This window comes from Podarcis pityusensis (genome assembly GCF_964106645.2).
Source record: "Podarcis pityusensis genome assembly, chromosome: 5".
NCBI lineage: Eukaryota > Metazoa > Chordata > Lepidosauria > Squamata > Lacertidae > Podarcis > Podarcis pityusensis.
This window is the reverse complement of record NC_138032.1, coordinates 57,487,959-57,515,705: the sequence shown is the minus strand read 5'-3', so window position 1 is coordinate 57,515,705 and position 27,747 is coordinate 57,487,959. Positions and strand designations below refer to the sequence as shown.

The following is a 27,747-nucleotide window of genomic DNA, read 5'->3' as shown; positions in this document are numbered from 1 at the left end:
ACGCATTTTAAAATTCCCCCAAATCTAAAATATAGTTTGCCATCCAAGGCAAGTAGTTACCGTTCAGTGACAGTGACAGAAGCCCAGCTATATACATTCATCCCCTCAAACAACAATAAATTGGGTCAATAGCCAAAGCTCTACAGTCACTATCTCACTAGTTATAAATGTGCTTGCTGAAAACTGCACATGCATATGTGCACTTTCTCCATTCCCCTCCCCCTCCAGCAGCCTTCACTGCCCCTTCGCCTCACCCAACCCCACCAACACAAAACCAGGTTAGGACTTAAATCAATGCAAAGGTTGTTGGGCTTAAAGATTGTTAGCTGCAAGAAATGCACAATGAAAAAGTGTGCAGTCTTCTGGTATGTATGGTAAATATCTGCTGGTTTACAGCCCTTAACAAGTTGAAGTGTTTTCGTACCCAGGCCAAAATAAGGAAAGTATACAACTACACATATTTTAAACAAATAGCTCTCTGATATTCTTAGCATTTGATCTGTGTGTTACAGAAATAGCCCATATTCTCATGGGTTTCCATTTACATACAAACCTACAAAAACAGTATTTTGCTTGTTGCCAAGAAACACAAAAGCTACATTATACAGGTATCAAGGTGGAAAAAGAGGTGCTGGGAAACCATTTTGGAGCTGAAAAAATGAAACTAAATTAAATGTTCTATATACATGAACGGAGTATTTTTCCTAAAACGCTGACAAATTTTAATTCCTACACTTCCTCTATTCAAAAAGGTAAAATACATATTCTTGCTCAAAATTACATATTGTGTTATCGTACCATACTATGTAACTTGTAATAAAATGTTCTCTGCAAGTGTGTAAACCGTATCATATTGTATTACATTTAGGATCACTCAGGCACAATTTAGAATTTTATGGAGGGACAATTTAATTCTTTAAAATTTGTAGCCAAGTACAATACGTGATTGAGATGTGAGATGACAATAGTTCCACTTTATTGAGATCTCGTATAAAACCAGGTAGGACACCCAAAAGTAAGTGTATTTTCATTCTCCAATCTGGCATACTTCATAAATTGCTGCTGTATTCATTAGCAATATCATGTGGTTACAACCACTGGTTTATTTATAAACACACTTCCATATCATGCTTTGATTCCATTTCAAACCAATAAATGCTGCAGTAATTTTATATTACTTGCTATTTTCATACTACAGGGACAATATTTTCTAAGTTTGCATAATTCCCATAAAGCAACATAGTTCTTTGTTTTGGAATTATTGGGAAACAATACATGTAAATATCACTTGTTTTCTTAAAAAAAAATACACCACTGTAAGATACTTTACAGAGTCAGGATAAAATGGAAAAAAATATTAAAATTATAAACACTAAATATATGAATTGTTTGCTTTTATTTTACATATTTTTGCTTCCGAAAACTTCTGTACAACAAATTACTGGCTGTGCTGTCTCTATTCTCCCCCCCCCCCCCGGCAACATTTCATTGCTATACTGTATCAAGTTTTCTAAATCCAACAGATTAATTTTTCATGAGCAATTTAAAACTGAACTAGTTGTCAAGATAGCATTAGCCCAACTGCACCTCTGCAGCAGCACCAAGCTCCTTCTCTGTAAACTTAGTAATTATCATTGCCACTAACGGCATCATAAAGGCACAGTATTCATTGCGTTAGAAGGAAGCAATGGGCTTTCAACATTTCTTACCATTATTTCCGTATCAATAAAGTATGGGTGTACGCTATTTAAATTAATGTGGACTCTCTTGAAATATACTCCCCAATTCATTTAGCTGAATGCAGCCTGTTAAGTTTTGTGGGTTTTTTATTTTTTATGGAAGTACAGGTACACCTGAACTGCTCACATTCTGCAATAGATGAACAATTTCATAGAGGGAAACCAAATATGACTTGATTGCAATTATAGTATACCATAAGGCAATACTATGCCTCCTCGTGTATGAAATAAATCAGACAAGGATCGTATTGCTTGTGTAGCGCCATGATAGTCAGATAGACTACTGTAAGTGAACTGAACCAGAAAGTCCAATTTTAAACTTGCCTCAATATTAAATTCAGTAGACAGCCGTAGCCAAGCCATTATTTTATTACCTTCAGCCCCCCACCATTACCTCCTACAGTACACAAATGATAACACTGACATATCTTACAATATTTTAAAGATTACCAAAGTAATTGCTCTCTAGATAGTCTTGGAAATGCTGGCACACTGGAATCCTATCATGCAGTACTAGAATCCTAACTTGTCATTGAGCCGTCAACTGATGGAGGTCAGCTACCCACTACAGCTCCCCTAACAACGACAGCTAGTCTTCAGTGCCCTTGTAGGTTCCCTGGTTGCCTGTATCCTCAACCTCCATGCAAAATCAGTCTTCAGGGGTAAGGATCCTTGAGGCAGAAACAGTGGGTCACAGGTAAGTATGTAGGAAATTGCTTTATTTTACATATACAGGAAGCTTGCAACATGGGAGAGTACTTTTCAACATCCTGTTCTGTTTCCAGCTTCCCTGTTCGGGTACTCTTAGGGTCAACCTAGACGAACCAAAATGGCTGACAAGAAATGCTAGCCTAGATAGCTGGTTCAAGCAGAGACCCACAGCAGAAAGCGGTCAAGATTTTCCTCAGGGAGAAGGGTGGCAGCTACAGAAGGGTGGGCAACTGGCAGTGATTTGCTGGGGACGCCAGTTTCTTAAGGGGAAGAAACAGTGGCAGTCTCGCAACCCCATTTCTTTCCTGCTGCTGGAGTCCTCCTTTTTCTCTTCAGTTGCTCTTAACACTACAGATCTGACCACATTGTCCCGCAGTAGCCTACTAGGAAGGAGACTGGTCTCTTGCAGCTTCACTGAGCATTTTCCTGGTTGTGGCATCCAGTCCTAGAATCAAGGAGAGCCCTTGGCTGAAGGAAACCCTAAGCCCAGGTCAGGCCCAAGTTCTTTCCCCATCATCAAGACCCCAAAAAAACTTATAGATGGGTGGTGTGGGGACTAACATGATCATAATAAATTTAGAAGACAAATGTGAAGAAGGCATGCTAAAAAGTACTAGAGATTATAGTGACAGCTTCACAATAAAAAGATTTTTCCAAAGGATATTACTTAGATAAGAATGGTTAACCAAATCCACTGATCACAGAAGGGGGGGGGGGCACCCACACACAAACATTATTAGGTTACATATTAGAGAAGAGCCTCTGAGCTGTAAAATCAAAAGGGTAAGTGGCTGTAAAATCCATTAAGCATTGGGAGTATAAGTAAGACCTCCCTCCAAGATGACATAGAGCCATTAAACAGTTACTGGGTATTATTGTTAAATCATTTTTGGATCCATCTAGCAACAGTATCATGCAGGTTACATTTTATGAGTTTGTCAACAAGGATATCATGGGAGACTGTCAAATGCTCTTCTGAAATCAAGATATACTATGGCTCCAACATTCCCATGATCTACCAAACTAGTAACTATATATACATATATTCATATACACATATACATATATATATATATATATATATATATATATATATATATATATGAGATAAGGTTTGTTTGACATGACTAATTTTTGATAAAGCCATGCTGGTTCCTGGCTATCAGCACATTCTTTTCTGGCTGTGTTCAACAGAAAAGAGGAGTACAAAAAATAATAATGCACATATGCTGCAAACGGCTAAAGATGCTATGCAGAAAAAGGGAGGGGGGGACAAATACAGGCAATACAATATTTAGCATAAGTAATTTTGCCTGTAAATTAGAAAAAGCATTTAGGACTGTAGACTCTGAATTTATGTTCATTCTTGAGGCTATAACTTCACAAGGCTCAATTAAAAACTGATTAAATGAACAGACTGAGACTACATCCCAGCTAATAGAGATCCATATTATTATATTTTCCCCCACATGAAGCAGCATGACAGATTTTCATAAATTATGAAGTCTAGAATAAAAAGTACAGTGATGGCAGGAAGTATGATTTGGTTGGGAATAGATCCATTGCCATGTTTGGAATAGTTGGATCAAATTTCTGCAAAGCCATGAAAGCTCACCATTTGCTTTCTCAGCCACAATATTTTTGTGAGGGTAAGAGGAGCAGAACCATGTATAGGATAAAAGCAACCAGAGTCCTGTTTCATTCTGGAGGGAGGGAAGCAAGTTGGTGACTTTTGCTGAATGCTCTTTCCCACTATGTCACTTGACAAGATGCACTGCAGAGATAGAAACCCTAAGCAAGAGCACAAGAAGTTGCACTGGCAGGCTGGAGGGAGAAGTTGGAATTGGTGAAAATAACTCATTAAACCCTAGTTATTTCTGTGAATGCAATGAGTCCTCCCATTCATAGAGGGGCAAAACTCAGCCCAACCCATAAAATGTCTATCCAAACCTAAAGAAAAACAATAGCTTATAAATTTTATTTAGTTCCAGGTTCCAAGTAAGGGTTTTTAAAGCTTGTTTTCCATAACTTTCATTTTAACGTAAATATGAACAAATAGAAGGGCATATCCAGCAGTCTATCACGGCTGGTTTATACAGCAGCAATACTGTGCAATTTGAATAAATTTCTATTCCACTTAATAGTTTTAACATGTGATAAGCCAATTTGCCTTCCATTGTCAGTTCCCTCATTCATAGCACTAAGATGCAGTGGTCTGAACAATTACACAAGCAGAATCATCGATTTATCGCAAAATAGCTGCAATCGTCTATGAAGGAAAAGTTATCAGAAAGCACCCTTGCAATATGTTGAACACATTTCTGTGAAGATTTTGCAACAAAATTCGCCAAAGACATTGTGTGCACAAGTGCCTTCCTCTGCATCTTGCTTCTTCATCTGTGGGCTATCCTTGGAACCTTACAAAACCAATTTTCTACTCCTTTTGGTAACTTTATAGCCCTTATGGTTTCCAAGGAATAATGTGATGGTAAATGCTGAATTTTGTGGGTTGAATATGCTGCCCATTATTTTGGACCTTTCCCCTCTGCCCTTTTAACATCACCTCTCAATTTGCACAACAGTAAGGTTAAAAGGCACAATAGTTAATAATTTAACGTTTCTTAACAAATCATTTGAATTATGCATGTCTTTTTGAATAAGTAAATGCTACATGCACCACTTCTATACTAGGATCAAATTTTCTGTATCTGGAGGAACAAATAGCACCATTCAAACTACATTGTTCTAAGTGTGTTTTAATTCTTAAGGACAACTTGGGATTTTAGAAGTATCAGCAAGCTGAGCTTCCAGTCTCCTTATCTTTCTCATTTTTGTTCTTCCACTGTAATAGTGAAGATCAGTTCGTACATTCAAGTGGGGAGCCCCTGCTGTACCTGGCCATGGCCCACTCCTTGTCCAACATCACATGGCCTATTGTCACACAATGGAACTTGCAGTGATGGCCACCAACTTGGATGGCTTTTAAAAAGACTAGACAAATTCATGGAGGAGAGGGCTATCAATGTTTTGTCACTTTAAGCTCTCTACAAGATACCTCAAGATTCTATTGTTTTCATTTCTAAAGATTACCTTGAAATACAGGGAATACCCAGCCTCATCTTTTGAATAGTATGCTTCTAGCTGATTAATTTCTTTTTGTTATGAAGAATGTTCACAGGACAAAGCACTAACTCTGATGTGAAGACACATCAAGTCTGGGCTTCCTAATCCAGGTGTATAATTTGTTGCCCTAGTTGTCACAGGAGGGCTTTCATTGGAGAAAGGGAATGCCTGACACTGGAAGTGAAAAGAATAGTGTCAGCTGCGGATTTAAAATAAGGCAATGATTATTCTGAAAAGGCATCTCACCAGTATCACTTTGAAGTATGTATCTGATGTTATCCTACAGCTTTGCATATAGTTTACTTTCCCACAGATACATTAACATTGTGATCCTATATATATATATATATATATATATATATATATACACTAAAAAAAAGAAAAAAAGACTTCACTGAGTTCAGTCTGGCTTATTCCCAGGTGAGCATATATAGAATTGCAAGGCCTATTTGTTAGTAAATAGTTGCAAGGTCAAAGTGTCATATGGCATTTTAGGGGTGTGATCCAATGCAGATTTTCCTAGGAGTAAACCCTACTGAACTTGAGAGTAATCCCCAATTGGCATTGTGCTATAAACCAAGCTTCTTCCTTCTCAGCCATGTTAAGAACTGTCACAAAGCTTCTTGAGAAGAATTTAAATAAAAGATCAGATGCAAAACATGACTTCTCCCTATTCATTTTTCTAGATTTGAATTTTCTTGAGACTGTACAAGGTGAATCACATTTGTGTAAAGGTACTATTCTAGCTGCTGTAGATTTAGACATTCAGTTTCATGACCATTTTACCACTGAATTATGCTGTACCAGTTTAGCGTCAAATCCAAATTCGGTGATGACCCCCCTCCAAAATGGAAAAAAAGAGAGAAGAAAAAAACACTAAAAAATAAATATTAACACATAAAGTTCAATCTGCCATTGATGCATGAAAGGTAAGATGATGCAAAATATAGTACCTTCGCAGTGCAGTTTTACTACTTTATTGACACTATAAAAGTGAATCATCTTCGGTTGACTGGAATGAGTTCTTTCAGAAATTCAGTGAATCTTAAATGGTAAGTGTCCCTTTAAAAATTCTTGGTACCGGCAGCATTCATTAAATAATTATAATTATGTTCAAATGCAATGCTTTTATAATGCCATGTTCATGTTCACAGTATTCATTTTTAATACAATGTACTTGTTTGGCCAGCGTTCAAATACAAATTTACCGGATTTCAGACAATAAAAGAAAAAGACTGTGAAAACCATCAAATTTTCAGAATAGATCAGAATAAATCATTTAAAAAAGACAGTAACTACAAGGTCAAGTAATATATTGCCCCCCCCCATAGCTACAAATAATATTATGTGTGTGGGGAACAAGCTAAAAATCAAATAATAATAATAATTATGAACAACCATTTAAATACTTTATCTGCTGCAATGTTTTGTCTTTGTTGAATTGATTAGTACATGTCCCATTGCTGACATCTCCAAAGAGGAAAACATCTAAATAATGCATCTCATTTAGGTAAACAGGTTTTCATGAGTTGCCTTTCCTAGGCTTAAGGACGTTTACTTCAAAATGAATGAAAATAATATAAGACTATATTTATAAAATAAAGCTATGACAAACCAACAAAAGTATAACAACTAAGAAAAAAGTCCCTCATCAGACCAGCCTCAAAATGCCACCTATAATACTCAAGTCAGAAGATATCCTTTCTTTAAAGTACACATTCATAAATCTATGACTATACTTTAAAAAAACCAAACATAATGCTAATGTCAGACCAACATGTAGCGAAACTGGGCTCAAATTGTAACTGTAGCACCATCTCAGGATACTTCTGATTGTAAGATACTCGATGTATTTTTGCTGATTATGTCAAAACAAAATTGTTTATATATTTGAAGGCCACATCCTCAGTTTGTTACGCTAAAATTAATCTGGTCATAAAAGAGCTGCTTATATGCAGGAATTAACTTTTTTCCTGTTATATATGTGCTTGCTCATCTTAGCTTTCCAACCAGGAAATTCTTTAATAGGCCAACAAATGATCATCTTTGTGCACGTGGATCAAGCCAGATTCAAGACATTGACAATATGCCCTATACTGTCCTTTATGCAACTTTATCTAGGGATAGATTCCTCTATTCATTTCACAATTTTCCAGGTCAATCAGATTATTTCAGAATTAGATGGTTGCTGACTAACTGTTGCAACAAGGTATATAAGCCTTTAAGAAGAAAGTTACATTTATTGGTCCAAAACAGTGTTGACTGCCAAGGGAATTTTTAAAATTTAAATAATTTGGGAAATTTTATGTTTGACAGCTGACATTTCTGAAAATGGGTATGTTTAACTTGCTCTTTGATTATTTTTGTGAGTTACAACATAAACACTGGCAACAAACAATAAAGGTCTCAGCAACCATATACAGCAAGCTCTTGTCTTCTTCTGTTCATCCGTCATAGCGACAATTCCAGGCCATGTGGGCTGGATAGGTAAATCTTGCAGGACCTACAGAACAGAGGACTTCCTGCTCACCTCCTCTAGGGGTCATCATTCCAGAGACTCAAAAGACTGCAGGAAAAGCCTTGCTCCCTGCTGTTGCTAACTTTACCTGATACAGTGCAAATATATATGGAGAAACTTAACTAGAATATCTTAAAGGGCATAGAAGTTTGACTGCTGCAACTGTACCTGAGTATTTGTTGGGAAACAAGCCATTGCTGTACTTGTCAGCTGTGGCATCTGCACTAGCTATAGATCCCAAGTCCTTTTCAAGGTCATCTCCACATAAAGTATATTACATGGATCAATCCTTGAAATTACAAAAGCATATATAGGTGGTGGCAAGGTCTCTCTCTGCTCCAAAAAGGGTCAAGCCTCCATAATAAAAGCAGCTGATATGAATGTATCTCGGCCACTGCTGGTTTCAGCTTTCCAGGGACAAAGCAGACAAATACTGCTTCTCCTACAGCTCCAAGAGTTCTACTAACCAACGCTGCCTCCATTTTATCTAGCATGGATTCAATTTGTTGTTTTAACTTCAGTCACTTCTCTCCAGGCATCAGAAACTGGTTAAGGACTAAAATAGCTGCTCTAGGTTGCTTATAAATAAGCAATAAGTATGGACCATGCAGTTAATCATTAAAGCATTTCTGTGTATATCCAAGCATATTTAGACCACTGAAATGAGCTTAAGATTTCATCATTTAAAGAGAAATGCAGCTGAAGTGAGAAGAGACATCTGTCATAACAAGAGAAACACAACCGAATGTCGAAACAAAATTAAAAAAAATTCCTTTCAGTAGCACCTTAGAGACCAACTAAGTTTGTTATTGGTATGAGCTTTTGTGTGCATGCACACTTCTTCAGATACTTAAATTAACTGGGCTAGTTCATAATCACAACAAGGATCTTGCATACATGTTGTGCAGTACTCCATAGAAGAGATGTCCAATGGATTATGCACTTTTGTGAACAGTAACTGCCATAGTATTTTTAGAAGTTTGCCAATAGGCACTTACTATGAGTTCTGAATCACGTCCCATTGATATGACTGTTCTGTTTACTGTCCTCAGTAGCTTCTCCATAATAATCTGTACATGTCGCTGTGTCGGTCCCTATAAACCAAAGCAGAGCAGAAAATTAAAGGAAATCATTGAAAAACCAACCTAAGGCTACTCCAGAAGTTTGTTATAAAAACTGTGTACCCTTAAAGCAGCAATTGTGAATACAGTGTCAAATAATTTAGATTAAGAACTAATTTGAATTGTTGAGTTACTGTTCACTATGGGAAGTCCAGTAAAACTTTCCAACACTGTTGTAAAGACAAACTGATTAAGGTTGCGTACAAGGCCTTGCATCTAAAGCAGGCATAGGCAAACTCGGCCCTCCAGATATTTTGGGACTACAACTCCCATCATCCCTAGCTAACAGGACCAGTGGTCAAGGATGATGGGAGTTGTAGTCCCAAAATATCTGGAGGGCCGAGTTTGCCTATGCCTGATCTAAAGCATTTTACTTCCCCCAAAGAAATCTGAGAACTGTGGTTTACCACTCACAGAGCTACAATTCCCAGCACACTTAAACTACAGTTCTCAGATTTTGGGAGGAGGAAGCAATATGCTTTTGAGAAAGTCTTGTACTTAAAATGTGTGGCATGTATGCAGCCTTAGACTGGGGAGAACAAACTGGCACAGAAGAAAAGGGGAAAGCACGCATACCTAGATACACAGCAAGCACAACTTTGTGCTCGTCTCCGTTCTACTTTTTTTTAGCTGAAATCTTTAATCTCTAACAATCAATCCTATGCTCCAGCTTCTCCTTTCAATGCTATGGTTTGGAAGCTGCTATACAACCATTCCATGGTAGAGCCCAACATAAATGATAAGTTGCCTTTTGCTCATTTCATTATAAAAGAATGTAAGGGCCTGCAGGAGCAGGCCAATGACCCATCTAGTCCAGCATCCTGTTCTCACAGTGCCCAAAGATGCCTGAGGGGAAAACTCAAACAGTATTAGACCCACAAGAGCTCTCCCCTCCCCCTCCTGTGGTTTCCAGCAACTTGTAATCAGAAGCATTCCTGCTTCCAACATTTTCACCTGTCTTTTAAGCTTGGAGAAGTCCCCTGGTCTACACAACTACCTGAGGGGCTTTGGGCTCTTCCTGGACTTTGTTTTCAGTCCAGGAAGATCCTTGCCATATCAAATATGCCATGCGAGCTAAGTCGTGTGACTCTCAACCATTACATACCACATAGCAATTCAGTCAGAATTCACAATGTGACTTGTAAAAAAGAGAAAAGAAAAAAAGCCACTGTTTGTTGCATGAATACCCAGTAACCTCTGCTTGTGGCAAATGTAAGAAGAAAGATTGACGTAATCTGCCCAGTTTTAAAGCTTATATTTGAATCAACATACATTCTCTGTCTAGATTGATATGCTTCTCTAGTGACTGAATGAACTGACAGTGAAATTTTCAGACTGAAGTTTAACCTTTCAAAAGGCCCCTCTGTCCTATATAGTCAAATAGATTATTTCTTTTGTACATCCATGTGCAGCTCCTCTTTCTGAAACACACATTTTAACAGCTTGGCCACAAATGATGATTACATTTCCAACAAAGGAAACATAATGTAAGGGTTGGCTCTTCACATGTCTTTCGCCTTCCCCCGTTTAAGAAGGCACAGAATTAGCTTCATTGGCCATAATAACAACTTCTTTTATCCTGCCCCTTTCCTTCCTGCTCTTGATAATTAAACCTTCAGCAAAATATAACCTCGACCATTTCCCCCCCAAAATCCCTTCGAAATGTCTCAATTCAGCCAACTCATCTTTTACTTTCTTTGACTTCTAAACAGGTATCACTGACAGCTTCCTAATCAGAGGGCCCTCAACTTTGCTATCTCAGCAGGTAAGGAAAACAGCAAGGTAATTGGTTGTACCCCCAAAGCATACCTCAATTCAACTCTCCTTTTGGAGGAGGGAGCAGGGAATTAAGTCCTGCTGTTGGACTGTGTTCATCAAGGCCACATTTATCCCAGAATGCTAGAATATGATCAGACTGAACAGTATCACAGGGCAGCTTGTACATCTTGAATGGTACGGAGTAGATTTAAAACAATTGTCCCCTAACCTTTATGAGCTAGTGAGCCAATAAGGTACATATAAAACTTCCAAGTTGAATAAGCACAATAGTCTTTTCATAAAAAAAATAAATTTGCATAATGGGAATTTTGGAACAATGGAAATAAAAAATTCACCGACAGTCACACCCGTGGACCTACTTATATAACTATTTAAAAATCCCAACCCTGTAAACTATGTGCCATATCCTACTGATTCAGTGACTCGGAACATTCCATGTTACTGTTATGCTTAATTCAAAGGGAAATCAACCTCAGGTCATAGTTCTCAAAGAGCACTGCCGTTCCCGTTGTTTTCACTTGGCTGTTTGAACAGGCATCTATGCTAAACAAATTGTTTTAAGATGGTAACATGGAGTTTTGCTGTGCATTATAAATTCCTGATAAATAATTCACACTATCCATCCAGCATTCTGACTTTCGCCATATGTAAAATAATGCTTGTGGCTAAGAAATTTTGTTTTTATTTTCCAACAGCTATCCCTTTTCGAATGTGAAGTCAAAGCGTGGACAGACATCCTATAATGAGACTTTAAAATGAGCACACGCAGAGTTCAAACAAACCTATTTGCTGATAAAACAAAATTAAAGCCATCTTCAGAAGACTGTATACACAAAGCACTGAAGGCCTCATCTTGCAGTGCAGCATGGATATAATGCAGCAGTCCACACTGCAAAGTTATTCATTCCTACACTGACAGAAACTGGGAATGAAGTCAAGAAGCAAGCTCAACTCCTGGGCATTGTTTTATTAGATGAGGTTCTTATTGAGTTTTCTTTTTATGCCTCTTAGGAATGCAAATGTGTCAGGGATGACAATGTGAAAGTAAGCAAGTGCCTACCCAGCACTTGAACTGAGCTGGGAAGCAAGGAAGCCGTGTATTCAGACCACTGAGCAAAGAAGTAGGTACTATTTGTAAGAGCCCAGTATGCATCTGGTCAAACTGAGGAGGAGACCAGAGCCAAAAACTTCATAGGACCAGGTGAAACTAGTCTCGACATCACCTGACTCCTACCAAGACAATAGTTTAAATATTGTTTGTTAGCAGTCTTCAGGGGTGGTGTTTAAATGCAGCAGAGAAGCCCCACAGCTCCCTCCTTTTGCAAAATGCCACAGCAGCACAGAGAATTAAAGTGCTTGCATCCTACTTACCGGCTCCAGATCTCCTACCTACTGATAAATTGTTTGATAAAATAATAAAAAATATATAGTTGTCACAATGCCAACTTTTAGCTTTTTCCCCTTCTAAAATAGAGCCCTAAGGCAAGAAGAATCTCTACTTCTTTTAGCCTTATGCCCACTCACAGCAGTACTGAAAACTTTCAAGATTTCAGTATTAAATAAACACACTTAATTACTAACCACATCTTTCCTGTAAAGTACTTCCAGGATGTTGCTGACCAATTGGCAACAGGCTTCCAGGTCTTCCTGCCGTTCCAAATGGTACTTCAGCTGATCTGTCATCATTGGCAGCAAAATCTCTCTACAGTCTGCATATTGAACGGGGAAAAAGTAATTAAGTACTTAACCTTGAAAACACAAAGCTTATGACAAATTTCTAAACTGAAGCCAAACATGTTTAAAGTGCATGATCCAGGCATTGTCTGGTGGGTAGTCTCTGTGATTTGTGACAACTCTATTTTATTCTTTCATAGTTATATATCTGTGTTTCAAGAGGCAAAACCATTTTTTACTTCATTTTGAGTAAATTAATATCCTAGTCATATTAAATTATCATTGCTAATTCCCCTAAATGCTCATGTGATATTGTTTGTGTTTTTCAATTTTTGGTTAATTTCACCCACTGATGCAAGGTTAAATTGGTGTTTAAAAGATCATCTTGCCCAGTGCAATTACGTCCATGGTGCAGAATGATTTCCAGTAAAATTTCCCAAATACTTGCAAAACATACATGTAAAATATGGATTCATATGTCTATATTTGCAGATACCAAATCACTGAACAGGACTGCAAATGTGTCACAAGTTATAACGACATAACTTCCTGCATACTTCCACATTACAGCCCAACAATTAATTATCTACAAGATGTGGTTATAGTGCAATCACATTTGGAATAATTTCTGGAATGATTTTAAACTGTGGCGGATGCCATGGTTTAAAATGATTTTCTGTATTTATATTCTTTTCCGTTTGGCTTTTTTGAGGCCAAACATTCTTGTTTTACCTGCAATACATGTCAGTTGAATCAGAAGCAACCAGTTAGAAATGCAGGATTTTTGCCCTTCCCCAAACCCTCTCCCCATTTTTTCCTGCATGTCTTCTCTCTTTGCTTGGTTATCCAGAAATCATGATAAAGAAATGGTATATCCCCAAACTATAGTCATATGCACGTCACTACAATGATTAATGAGTGACCTTGAAAAAAATCTGTTGCCTATAGGATTATGCACTTGTTCACAATACAAAGGCTGAAGACAGCTCATAAGTATGAGACAATAACCACAAGCAACAATACTTCAGCATCTGTTCATCTTCTGCTGCACAGATCTAACCCAAGATGATTAATGTCAGGTGAACATGTGCAAGAATAAAGTATTAATCTTTTTTAAACAGATGCTCAGCAGGGCACCATTAACTAAGCAAAACTGTTCAGAGCAACACAGCCATGTTAAAGCAAAATGTAAGCACTCTGATGAATCTGAACTTAAAACACTTTATGAACATCATCTCCTAAGGGGGTCTAATATTTTACTAGCCATGTTAAACGTGTGACCCACTGAACCATGTTGAATGTTCCCTCTGCCATCAAGAGCACGCTAAAATATATGAACATTTTTAATGAGGACTAAAACAGCAAGAGCTTGTTCTCCAGTCTTTTATGGACAAGTAGTTTTCAAATGCATGGGTTTTTAGTAATCTGAAAACACTGTCCATGTCCATCTGTTTAGTTGCAACCTGACGGCCAAATAAAGATTCAGACACATAATAAGCTAATTACAACTAGGGCAACTTTATTTCAGTTTAAACTAATAAACACCTGCAGAGAGAAAACAACTATCAGTGTTGTAACAAACTCTTAACAAGAGGTGAAACCTGCAGAGACCAAACCCTTACCTGTGGGAAATGGAGGTATGTCTGTACTGCCTACCCACTTCCTCAGGCCACACCATGATGACTAGTGGATCCAGCTGGGATCCACTGGTGAGTGAGCACTCTACACAGGATACTTACTCATAGGCTCAAAGGCAGACATGAAGATTAGGGGGACTGAGAATATTTAACTGGTGCAGAAGATCTTACGGGGAATCTTAGTGGATCCAGCTGGGATCCACTGCTGAGTGAGCACTCTACACAGGATACTTACTCATAGGCTCAAAGGCAGACATGAAGATTAGGGGGACTGAGAATGTTTAACTGGTGCAGAAGATCTTACGGGGAATCTTAGTGGATCCAGCTGGGATCCACTGGTGAGTGAGCACTCTACACAGGATACTTATAGGCTCAAAGGCAGACATGAAGATTAGGGGGACTGAGAATGTTTAACTGGTGCAGGAGATCTTACGGGGAATCCTTCTGATGAGCTCTAAGATATGCCTACCTTGACTAGAGACCATTAATTGATGGATTCACCCTAAGTTCTAACAACAGTACAGGATAAGGCAATTTATCATTTTACCAATCTAGGTCTAGATCTCCATAATATAGAATTGCCATGACTGACCAACCAAGTAACTTTGCATAGTGTACTGAAGACTCAAATGAGGACAAGGTTTGGGCTACTTCATCAGTACCTTATTCAGGGCCTTCCTACCTGAAAGACACAACTCTTGTTTCCATCCTCTTACTAAAAAGGATGAGTCCCCTGCAATAACTTGTAGCTGACTTAGCAGAGCCCATGGGAACTATCTGAGGTCCTGCATGTTCTGTGCTCAACACAAACTGGAGACTGCCTCTTTTCCCTACAAGCCTTGTGCCCAGAACTCACCAAGAATGCAACAAATCATCTAGAAAATTCAAAATACAGGAAATATTGTCATGGTTCCAATACCATAACACTGTATTCATAATCATCAACATAAAATCATTCCAAACGGTCCTCCCAGAACATTTTAGATAGAAGTTCCTTTTTTACTTTTCTTTTTGGGAGTGGAGGGAGGTATTTTTACTGAGGCATCTTCCCAAATATCTGAGCATAATTGAAATGCAATTTTTAAAAGAATTAAGAATTCTGTTGAAACTGGAAGACAAACTTACTGCCATTTATAATATCATAGCGTACTACATCCAAGCAGAATACTAAGTTTTAAGCTGACATTGGTAGGGGTATTTGTGGCTTGCACATCTTTCAACATCAAGGAAGCCTATTTATCACAGTCCTAACCTGTGTTCCGGTCACCAGCTCCACTTGATTCATTTTTCAAATATGCTGACTTCACCTCTAAGTAAAGTCCACAGTGAAGAAGAGAAAAATCTTTTACGAAACTTTCAGACGCTTAGTTCCGTTTTGACCTTTTCCACAACCAGACACATACAAGTTACAGGGTGTGGGAATAATCTATAATTCAATGTATGTAATCCATATTAAAGCCCCTGCCCATATAACCACAACATTCATCTCTCTGAACACTCAATTACCAAAAGGTGCTCATTATTACTATTATTACATTGGTAATTTTGGGGTGTCAATACAAATCCAGAAGCTTTGCTGGGATGATCATAAGCTTTATAAAAAAATGTATTCACTGTGGCAGGTCACAGCGAATACTGAACTTCAGCTATCTGCCTCCACAAAGTTTATACATGGTACTATAAACAAGAAATTATAGGGAGAAAGAATTGCACAAAAACAGAAAAAGAGAGAGGCTTTGTACTATTACGTTGTCATAACTTATGTCAGAGAGTGGCAGTTTATTCTTACCTATAGCTAGATATCCATATATGTTTTACACAAAAGGAAAACGTTGAAACTCAAAACCTAGTGTAGGATTTCATTAAACCGTAAAAAGTAGTTTTATGGGTCCTCAAAATCACTAACAGCCTGAAAGCATGCATGACTCAATGTACCTTAAATTCAATGAAATGTACTCAAGAACTCAGCTTGAGTCACCAATGGAAAAGAACAGTATTTGTTGGACTGTGTAGTTTAATCATACTGCACAAGCAAAGTGTAGCATTAGGTACAGCACTGCACCCCCCAGGAACACTGAAAAGAATCACCAGGCATTGCCTCTCATAGCAAATTCAAGTGGCTATGCATCTCAGAGTTTTGAAGCAAAAAGGGCTGGCCCAAATAAAGGTAGTGGTTTCTACACAGTCAAGGGAATATATGCTTGTAAATTAAAAAAGGGAATACCATGGCTGATGATACTGAAACCCACAGAGAAGATTAGCGGGCTTGTGTTTCCCCTGTTATTTTTCTGGCAGAGGCCATTCCTTGGGGCAACAAAAAGAGCTTCAGCACCAAAAACTAAGCTTAAATCCAGATTGAATTGAAAGTAGATAATCGTCCACAAGATCTTGGGAGTTGCAGAGCAACCACCTACTTTGAGCATCTTGCTCAGAAAGGGAATGTTTACAAGCAGCCAATAGTTATCACAATCTTCCAGGTCCAGAGAATTTTCAGAAGCAGTCTGACACGTGCTGAAAACAGCTACAGCAGCAACATCAAATGTCTGGGAAGTGGACATTTTCCATCTTTTGTCCCATCCTGAGCTTACATAAGTCACCACTGCCCCTTATGTGTTGCTTTTTCACTGGCAGCCTCCTACTGTCAGGCAGAAAGGTATGAGTATAAATATTTTTAAAACAAGTACCGTATTTTTCGCCCTATAGGACGCACTTTTTCCCCTCCAAAAATGAAGGGGTGCGTCCTATGGGGCGAATGCAGGCTTTCGCTGAAGCTTGGAGAGCGAGAGGGGTCGGTGCGCACCGACCCCTCTCGCTCTCCAGGCTTCAGGAAGACATCCGCAGCCTAGGCAGCCCTGCGGGAGGTCCCGCAGGGCTGTCTAGGCTGCAGATAGCAGCCTGCTTCCCGCAGCGCCGGGCGCGCTGAAAGCAGAGCGCCCGGCGCTTAGGGAACACATCCGCAGCCTAGGCAACCCTGCGGGAGTTCCCGCAGGGCTGTCTAGGCTGCGGATAGCAGCCTGCCGCCCAGCGCGAGGAGCACCCTGAAGCAGAGCGCCCCTCGCGCCGGGCAGATATCCGCAGCGTGGGGAGCCCTGCAGGAGTTCCCCGCAGGGCTCCCCACACTACGGATAGCAGCCTGCCGCCCGGCACGATGGGCGCCCTGAAGCAGAGCGCCCCTCGCGCCAGGCAGACATCCGCAGCGTGGGGAGCCCTGCAGGAGTTCCCCGCGATGAAGAGAAGCTTTGCTTCTGCATATGACTGTGGCATGATGGGAAGTCTTGCTTCTAAGCTTTTCTTCTGCACATGCTGCACAAACCGTTCCAACACTAAGACATTCCCTAATCACCCTAGAATGTTCAGTTCATATTGAGTTCATGAAAACATTATACTCTGACCTGTTCTTAATGCATAGTTGACCACATCTACGGAACGCGATTGTTATGTTCTTTCATGTTATGATCAATCATTAGTAATTGTTTTAGTCTTGCTATATCAATCACTAGTTATAATTTAATTAGGAGGTTTCATGCCTGTCTAGTTCTGTGCTCCCTTTCCCAACCTTTAATCTATTGGTGATTAATGTAATATGTAACCTTTGCTTTGTACTTGTGTTAACCAATCAGCAATAAGCACATATGTGGCAAATGCTGTAATATTCAATAAAAGGGACTCTCCGAGACTTGCCTCCCGTATGACACCTTGCCATTCGTCTGTCGCTTATTTCAACCCAACATCTGGTGACCCCGGATAGCAGCCTGCCGCCCAGCGCGTGGGACACCCTGAAGCAGAGCGCCCCGCGCGCCGGGCAGACATCGGCCAGCCCCACAAGCTCGGGGGACAGCAGAGAGACGCAGCGCCGCCATCCCACTGTTCCTCAACCTGGTTCGGTTTCCCCGACCTGGTTTTGGGGGGGAAATAAAGGGGAAAAAAATTTCCTTTATTTCCCCCCCCCCCCCAAAAAAAACTAGGTGCGTCCTATGGGACGAAAAATACGGTAACTTCCGAAAGGGCTGTTGAGACCACACTTCTCGCAAATAGGGCGTAGCTAATCAATTCCTGCCTGCTCCATGTTGTAAGGCAAGAGGGACAAGGAGAAAGCATACGAAAGAAGGCCATATTTATCCAAGAACGTCATTCATCTAACAATACAAGACTAGGTTATGAACACATCTGCATACTGACCCGTTACCTTGGCCGGAGGAGCTTTTATCCCTGAAGTACTTAGCAAACATGCCACTTCATTCCTCCACAGTTTCTTTGTAGTGTGCAATTAAATGTATAATTTAATTATGGGATGCCACAAACCCAAAAATGGTTTTCATGTCGGATTTGAAGGCAAACCATACTTTGCCCAGTTTGGCTATGAGACAACTGATCAAAGAAATAGATAGGAAACGGGAAGAAGGATGTGAGCCTAAGGACAGCCAAGCTAAGCATCACTTTACATGCGGACCAACCTTCTATAACTTTTACTCTACAAATATATACACGTTTGCACTTGCAATAAAGGTTGTGGATCATTGGCTACAACCTCAACTGCTATCTGCAGTAAGGAATAGCTGGCCCTGACAAAGACTGGCAGATAGCAAATAATGAGACAATTTAATGATTCTTTAAAGATTCTGTGATTTTTTCCCCCCTTACCATGCTGAGTGAAAAGGTCACTGTGAACTATTTCAATCAAACAATATAGCTTCTGAATTGTGAGACGGCCCATTGGAACATTCAGTATAAAATCTGTGAATAGCTTGCTGCGGCGGGGGAGAGAAACAAAAAGAAAATTAACAGAATGAAGGAGTTAACAATTTCAGTAAAATGTTTTTCAAATGTGAATTTAAGAATTTGGGAGTTTTGAAAAGCTTTTTTAGAAAAAAAAAAAACAAAAACATTTTCCTGATATAAATATATTATTCTAAACTCCTTGTTAATTTGCAAGACTCAGCTCAAACCACAAAACACATTTTGGTGCACTTTTATGGCTTGATGAGCCTGGAAACTAGACACTTCACAAATTTCAGAATTTCTGCAATCATTTATTCTGGTAAGACAGTTCCTAAGATTGCTGCAGTATCGGTCTATTTTACATGGTTGAAAGGAAAACTTCAGACTTAACTAAAAAGGTGTGATTAATCAAACCCTGCTTAATCACTTTGACTGCAATATCAAGACATACGTAGGTAAAAATTTGAAGATATGCCCAGCTTTAACCCTTCTAGCTTGCTTGGATTCTAAGGTTGTTACCATGGAATTTAAGGCAACAATACCAGCATCTCCTAAAAACAAACTGGAAGCAAGTATGTTAATATACAATAACAACCTCGAACTGCGGTCTAACATGTGTGTAAACAAGAATTCCATGGCAAATAACTTTTCTGACCTGGAGACCTCATCACTTACAAGTCACACAGTCTTCCTATCCAGTTATGTAGCAAAACAAACTAAGAACAGGCTGGATATAGCTCTTCATTTCTCTTCTAATCTGACTGGAGTTTTATGCCCAGAACGACTGAAATACCCTTCTCGCCCAACACAACTGCCATACAGGAATTCCTGTTTTTGATCCCTTCTCCAACCCTGCCCCATAATCTCTTTGAAAATCCAATGCAAATAAAGGTTTCTGCAGGTCAACTGATTGATTCACATGAGGATCTTGGCTCCTACCAGTATTTATGTCATAAAATGTATACACCACTTGATTGTAAATAAATAAATGACTCAAAGTAACATCATATGCTTATCTACTCAGAAGTAAGACTCAAGAGTTCACTGGGCCTTACTCCGAAGTAAGTGTGTAAGCTGCAACACACACTTGTATATACATGCACACAGAGACATTAAGGCCATAATCTTGCCTAGGTGTAAGGGCAAGTGAAGTTAGTGGGAATTACTTCTGAGTAAGCAAGCATGGGACATCACCATAAAATAAATATTAATCTCACCCAGGGAATTATTTGGTGTTTTTTTTCATTTAAAAAGCAAGCTTTGATGATTTTATCCACCCCACCCTGGTCCACTGTTTTGGAATCATTTACGCACTCCATTTGGGGCTCTCCTAGTTCTACCCATCTATGGTTATAATGCCCACACCAATAAAATAAAATAAAATAAAATACAAGTTATATTCATAGAAGTCATTTAGACTTGCATATTGAAATGGTAAGAATTGTTAAACTTTACAGCAATATTAGAATCTGCTCTGAGATGTTCTTGATAAAGCAATAATTTAAATAAACATCAGTACATTTGTACTGAAAAATATGTGTATAATAGTGCAAAACCAATGCACATTTACTCAGAAGTCCTGCTGAGCTTAACAGGGTTTAGTCCCAAGTAAGTGTGCATACGATTACAGTCTAAAATGTGGTACATAATGAAAAAAGTAAAGATTCTGATGGCTCAACATTTTTAAAAATCTTTGACACTCATTGTATAATCTATAACCTGTGAAGGTCAACAACATTTATCTGAAAAAATATGTATACTAAAAGTGAAATATGTTTGCTCCGTATGCCATATAATCAGGAACTGATTATAGTTAATCATTTTGGGTGCCAGATTTCTACTGCAGCAATAAAATACCAATCATATATAGTCTTTACACACATACAAAAACAAGTTAAAAAATTATATATCAAGGACTAAAAGCTAAAAGCATAGCAAACATTTTGACTCTTACCTAAGTTCTTTGGGGTCAAAAACAAGTTTCACATCATTCACAATAGTTGGCAAATATTTAAGTGCAGCTCCCTAAAATGGAAAAGAATAAATGTACAATTTAATGGTAAATGTGGTGACTGTTAGCTAAGCAATAAACGATTTGATTTGAAATGTAATGCTAAACTGAAATCATGTGCAACTCAATTTAATGTTGAATAAAATAAAAAATAAAAGCCAATATTACCACTAACATAAAAAACCTTACCTCTATAGCATTTTAATACTGCAAACTGCTTCATGATATCTCAATAACTTTTACAATAACCCTTGTATCTCTTACAAGCAGTGAGGCTCACAAAGGTGGGATACAATTATTTGGTTAATTGAGATCATGAGTGAAACAAAATTTGAACTGGGAACTTATGGGCTCTTACGTTCTCAAAGTTAGATCATTTCTCTTAATACATGAATCCACCAGATTTCCAGCCAAGCATTTAAAACAAAAGGCTAAAAAATAATATGGAACTTGATCCCAAAATGAAGAGTAACACTGTAATCAGCACACAGAGCCAGCAAATAGTGGCAACTGATCCATCCTCAAGTCCACTCTGTTTCTTTTGACTACAATTCACATCAAGCACCCTGCCAAACTTTTTTTTTTTTTTTTTTTTATTATTATTATTATTATTATTATTATTATTATTATTTGCCAAGGATTCAGCCTGGCACTTCTCTGAGCCATGGTCACTCCAGTACCCTTCTTTTCAGCAATGCTTTCACCCGTCAGTCAATTTGCCAAGATCACTTTCTCCATTACCTTCTCTTTTGATCTCTGGACTAATATAAAGCAAGTAAAGTTTATGTGTAAGATTCCCAAACTGTCTCTTCTCTTTTACTCTCCTCTTCCACTATTCTCTTTCTTCCTCTTTCCATTTCTTTTAAGTCGATCTGCTAGTGTCCTATCTTCAGTTGTGCACATTCTGCCATCCTGGTTCCTATACTTCAAAAAATGTCTCCTCCCATATATTTACCAGGCTACTACTTCCTTCAGGATAGGCCTTCCTGAACCTATGCCTTGACTCTATTTCCACACCTCACCATCTCTTATCCTTAAAATACTCTTGTCAATCCCCATCTTCTTCCTTCTGTATCCTTTAGCATCAGTAGACTCAGTCTAAACCATCAGGGAAAATATTATACAACTTATTATACAACACCTAACACACGAGTGACAGTAAATAAACGTTATAAAAATAGATCTTTATGGTGTTTTGTACAGTGCTCTCATACTGCAACTATGGAACAAAGCAACCTTTTCTGCACCACTACCAGACAACCCCATATTTACCCTGCGCAGCCTGCATTCGCTCCATAAGACGCACACACATTTCCCCTTACTTTTTAGGAGGGAAAAAGTGAGTCTTATAGAGCAAAAAATACGGTATCTCCTATGCAACATGTCTGTCGAAAGAAGGAACTTGATCTAATGTATGCATTGTGGATGGCAAGTCAGGCTCCCGCAGAGTCTCATATGCAGTTGAGACTCTCTATAACTTCAGAGTACCCAATATTTGGCATTCATAATATTGACAGCTAAGGAAGGAAGGCTCAATTTTTGCTCTATTATTACTGCACAAGATGTGACTCTCCTTTTATATTTACTTTTCCGCTTCCTTTGGTGAGCAAACTTTCCGAGATGCCTATTTCCTGCCTTCTTGCAGAGTTTTGTTTCTCGGAGGATGAGTCCTTGATCCTTCAGCAGTACAATCTTGTACCTTTCTATATTCTGCAGTGTGTGTTGGATGCAAGAGTAACTTTACCAGTAAGAGACGGTCACCTTGGTCTATATTTTGCTTGCATGTTGAGGTCCAATGTGGGTTACGATAACTTGTGTTTTCTTTTGTCTGAGATGGAGCCTAGGTCTAATTATATTTAATATACCCATATTATACCTATATCTCCATGGCAGGAAACAGTGCCCCACCAGAGCCAAGGCAGCCATGTCTAGAGTAACTTAATCATTCTCTAAGTTTTTGTTATCCATTAACCATCAAATTTCTAATTGTCTTTGTGACTAAAAATATAGCTATGGATGGTGATTAATATGAACTACTTTAGGGTAAAGTTCAGGGTACATTATTCAGTATAATTATTTTAATTAAATCCATTAGCATATCTTTATATAAGATAAGAGCTATCAATGATACAAAATAAGCTTTTCACTGAATAATGCATGAAGTAATTATTAATTTACATATTTCTCTAGATGATGCTTGTTAAACTGATTTTAGTTAGCAAAGAATGAAAAAAATTCACACAAACCATAAATATAGCTGATCTCCCTCCACTGATGGAGAAGCATTCTGGTTTTTTCAAAGCACAACTAAACACGCCTTGATCCACCATGTTTGTGTTTCCTCTAAATAATTATTTTATGTTATAAAGAATGTATGTAGTCCAATTGCAAATATGTCTGTTAGATGTACAGTAAGTAATTGCTCAACCTACTCTATGACAACCTAAGCCAATGAATGTTTATTTTAAATTCAACGATAAGTAAAAAAGCTTACTACTGAACTGCATTTTAGGTTAACATTCAGAATGAAGATGTCCATTGCTCATAGTTGCTTAATCTTCTAAGAGTCACTTCAGGTATTAGTTTAAGTCCCAAAATCTTAAGAACTATTTTCTGTGTTAAGTCTTCTGCGAAGTGCTGTGATTATTTTCCAAAATATTGTTACATGCCTTCCAAGGAGTAAGATGTTTCAGGGTGTTCAGCACATCTCTTGGTTTCCTTGAAGTAAAGGTCACTGGAAACTTATGGAGCTTCTGTGATATAAGGTTTATTTTTATATATTCCACGTTAGCGTAAGAAGGAAGATTTGCAGCATTAACACTGCAATAGATCCTGCTGCTCCACTCAATATGATAGGAGAACCACCAAGGCCATAGCTTTGAGCAAGTCAGGTCTCAAGTTCTAAGACTGCTAGACCTCTAGATCATAGGTAGGCAAACTAATGCCCGGGGGCCGGATCTGGCCCAATTGCCTTCTAAATCTGCCCCACGAACGGTCCAAGAATCAGCATGAATTTACATGAGTAGAATGTGTGCTTTTATTTAAAATGCATCTCTGGGTTATTTGTGGGGCATAGGAATTCGTTCATTTCTTTTTTCAAAATATAGTCCGGCTCCCCACAAGGTCTGAGGGACAGTGGACCAGCCCCCTGCTGAAAAAGTTTGCTGACCCCTGCTCTAGATTATGCCACCTCCAACCAAGGCAAGGGAAGGGAAGACATGCCCCAGCCCTGCTACCATATTCAGCTGTCTGGCGTCTATGCCAACATTTTGCATCACTGAAGGCCCATGCTATCTACTTAACAAAAGCAAATGAAGATAGAGATAGATACACCCTCCTCTTCTGCAGATTAAATAATTACAACTATTAAATCAAAGGGCTGGAAGGTAATCCCAGAAGGCATCCAGCCCAACCTCAATGTTATAACAACATGACATTTAGGTCACTAAATTTATGAAGTTTAAACATTTAAGAACATCTGAAAGTGATCTAAATGAAAGTATAGCTTATTTTTTTTATTATAAATGATAAAAGAGGGTGCTTAAGAGACTGTGGCTGCATTTGGATGAATAATAAAACAATTTATCATTACAACAGGGATAGGGAACCTTTGGCTCTCCATGTGTTATTGGACTTCCAAGTCCCATCAGGCACAGTCAGCAAAATGGCAAGCTGCAGTTAGTCAAAAACAGAAGTGAAAGCTTCCAGTCTCCTTGTGATTGAACCAGAGGAGGGAGGAGCACAAAGCTCATTTAGGCTTATTTCTGTAGTGAATAGCCACAGCTTATCATTACATCTGGATGAGGTATATGCATTCATTCAGGGTGGCTTGCTTGTCAATATTTTCACCAATATATTCGTTCCTGCTGACTGACCAGGCCAAGGGGAGTTCAACTCTAATGCTACCTCATAATGCAAATAGGTTTTGTTTTTAGTATAAGTAATACTGGCTGAGAGTTTCACGTCAAACTGTGGTTGTTTCCAGGTTAGATTGAATGTATGCTCCATTGGTGGTATGAAAGTAAGGCTTTTTAAATGGGTAAAAAATTGCTGTGTCAAAGCTAAACTAGCTGCTTAGAGAACATCCCACGTATTTCCTTATTTATATATTCACTTTACTTATGTACATTGGGCATTATTAGGCTCTACAATAGATCATTTGGAGAGAGTGGGGGCTACACTATATCAAGGAATTATAAAAAGCCATTAGAAGCAAACATTTTCAATTATGGAATGGAATAGGTTCCAGGACAACAGCAATTTCCCAAGAGGGAATCCAGACCTTGAAAATCTGTGCTTTAGCATCAGGGGGTGAAACATCAGCAAAATATTACCTGACTCCTCAGTAAACAAATTTAAAATCAGAAGAGTTTCTAATATTGTATGGGGGGGGGCGTGTCATGGCTCAGAGGAAAAGGAAAAAACCTCTCTGTATATATCCCACAAGCCTTTGGGCATATTAAAGTAGGTATTTGGGTTATAGCCACAGAATTCTGCATGGAAAGGTACAATATAAAACAAACTGATATGGATTTCATTTTAACTGATGGCCTAGGTTTAAGTCTTTTATTTTTTATATCATATATATAACCTATTTCTTTAGATATATCTGGTCATTAAAATAAAAGAATAGTACTGCTGGGCTGTGTTGTAGTTTCCAATTTAATCATTGTTTCAGTGCATCTGAAATAAAGGGAAATCTGGCAAAATAAGCTCTGACCAGAGTACAGACAGTATTTCTCATCTTGTTAAAACTGTAATATAGTTAGAAAAGGAAAAGGAAAGAGAGTGACTCTAAACTGGTTTAATCAGAAAGCCAGCTAATATTATGAAAGGTCAATACTAATTCTTATGAAAGCTAAGCAGAAAATGCAACCTCTTACTTGGTTTGCACGCTGTAGCTGAAATGAAACCCCGCATTATTAGTGGCATCATTACTATCTTGGCTATTCCCAGATGCTGATATACATGAGCACAGGGATATTAATTTCAGATGACAATCATCAGATACCAATGCAACATCAGGAACAACTACCGACAATTAAGCAGTTTGTTAACTTCTTAAATTAACGTTTTTAATTAGAATTACTAACATATTTGCACAGCACAGAGCCAAAGTTTGTGCCCCTGTTCCCATGATAACAAAAATGACAGAGTTTAATCAACCTAAGGATGGCATGTATTGCCAGTATCACCAGGCAAATAAAGTTTGGCGCTCTATCATTCCTAGGTATAATGCTTAGACCCTATGAAATTCCTGTTCTGCTTTATAGGAAACTAACAGGGAGGGTCTGCCACTGCCTGGAAATTTTTAGAACCCAAAAAATGTTATGATTTTAAAAAATGGATTGTGGAATTTGTGAGCTTGGACCTCTCACGCCAAAAGTCTGGTGAAATCACACCAATGTCATGTTTGGCCAACCATCTTGATTCAAAATCATAACTGGCATCCAAACATCAATGAAGAGCTTAATCTCAACTTCAGGAACCCTCATGCCAAGTTTGGCAACAACATCTTGCAAGGCAGAGGAAGCTATGTCAGAATTCAGGCAAAGTCACATCAAAGTGACGTTTTGGTCCACCATCTTGATTCAAAATGTGTTTGGCATCCACATGGTGATGAAGTCTGCCACACTCACTTCTGGAACCTTCATGCTGAGTTTGATGATGAAAACTCAATAGGCAGCCAAAGCTATGCTATAAAACGGGAGAAGTCACTCCAAAGTAATTTTCTGACCTGCCATCTTGATTCAAAATGGTGATCAGTGTCCAAACATCAACCAACACGCCCCCCCACACACACCTTGGGAACTTTTGTACTAAATTTGGCAACAATATCTTTAGAGTTATTCAAACACATGGAAAATGAACAAATGGGTGAACGCATAAACCATTTTTCAAAATATATAGTAAATTAAAAGGTTTTGTTTGCCCTTGTTATATGCTACTCCTTAAAAAAATGAGGGATTTCAAGACTCAAGGGGGCAAAACTTAGAAATGTAGCATGCATAAAAAGCAACAAATTAGAGAAATTTCAAAGAGGAACTGGGGTAATGATACATGTTCTGAGAACTTTGTAGCTAAGCACTCGTATCTCCTCTGTAGACATGTCAAAAATACACTTTTTCTTTTTTAGCTGATGGCAACTTTATTGCAGTTTTGTCTTGGCAGAGATAAATTACCATCATCATCATCATCAAAATACTTCTACAGAAGTGTAGCCAGCCAGCCAACCAATCACTTTCCAGTCCTTGTTTTTCAACGCCAAGTAACTAACTGCTCTAACATGGACTCCTAACCCTGAGTTAGCTCTCAGGGATGCATTAACCTTTACGGCTTAAATATAAACTAATTTTTTTCCTGTGGCTAGAGTGAATGGGATTATGAAGGTAGACTTCCATCAGGTGAATAGATGTCAGGAAGTCTCCCAGGCAGAGAGCTTCCATTCTGAAGCTGTGGTAAATGATGAACTGGTTGAGGTATTTTAGGTCCAGTAAGGAACCTCCCAGTTTGGCAATTGAAGAATTTTTAATAATATCTAGAGAAGCATTCTGCAAGAATGGCCAACAAATGACGTACAGTATCACCTGATAAATCCTCATTTTTTTTTTGTGGAGGAGGGGGTAATTTACCAATACCATAGAAGGAAGGATGATTGGGCAGGGAATCTAACTCTAGATGTAAACCCTCCCTGAGGGTGTCCAGTACGCAGCTG

The 27,747-nt window shown here is 38.5% G+C and overlaps 1 protein-coding gene across 4 annotated transcripts in view; it reads right to left on the bottom strand.

Annotated features, from left to right (window-relative positions):
• DOCK1 (dedicator of cytokinesis 1) overlaps positions 1-27,747 on the bottom strand; it is a 362,659-nt gene that overhangs the window by 224,102 nt on the left and 110,810 nt on the right. For all 4 annotated transcript variants that reach the window (XM_081005188.1, XM_081005189.1, XM_081005191.1 and 1 more), the window contains exons 24-27: positions 20,976-21,046; positions 18,944-19,050; positions 12,573-12,700; positions 9,090-9,185 (exon numbers count right to left, since the gene is read on the bottom strand). In XM_081005188.1, coding sequence (XP_080861314.1) covers positions 9,090-9,185; positions 12,573-12,700; positions 18,944-19,050; positions 20,976-21,046 — 402 coding nt within the window. The remainder of the gene's footprint in view (positions 1-9,089; positions 9,186-12,572; positions 12,701-18,943; positions 19,051-20,975; positions 21,047-27,747) is intronic.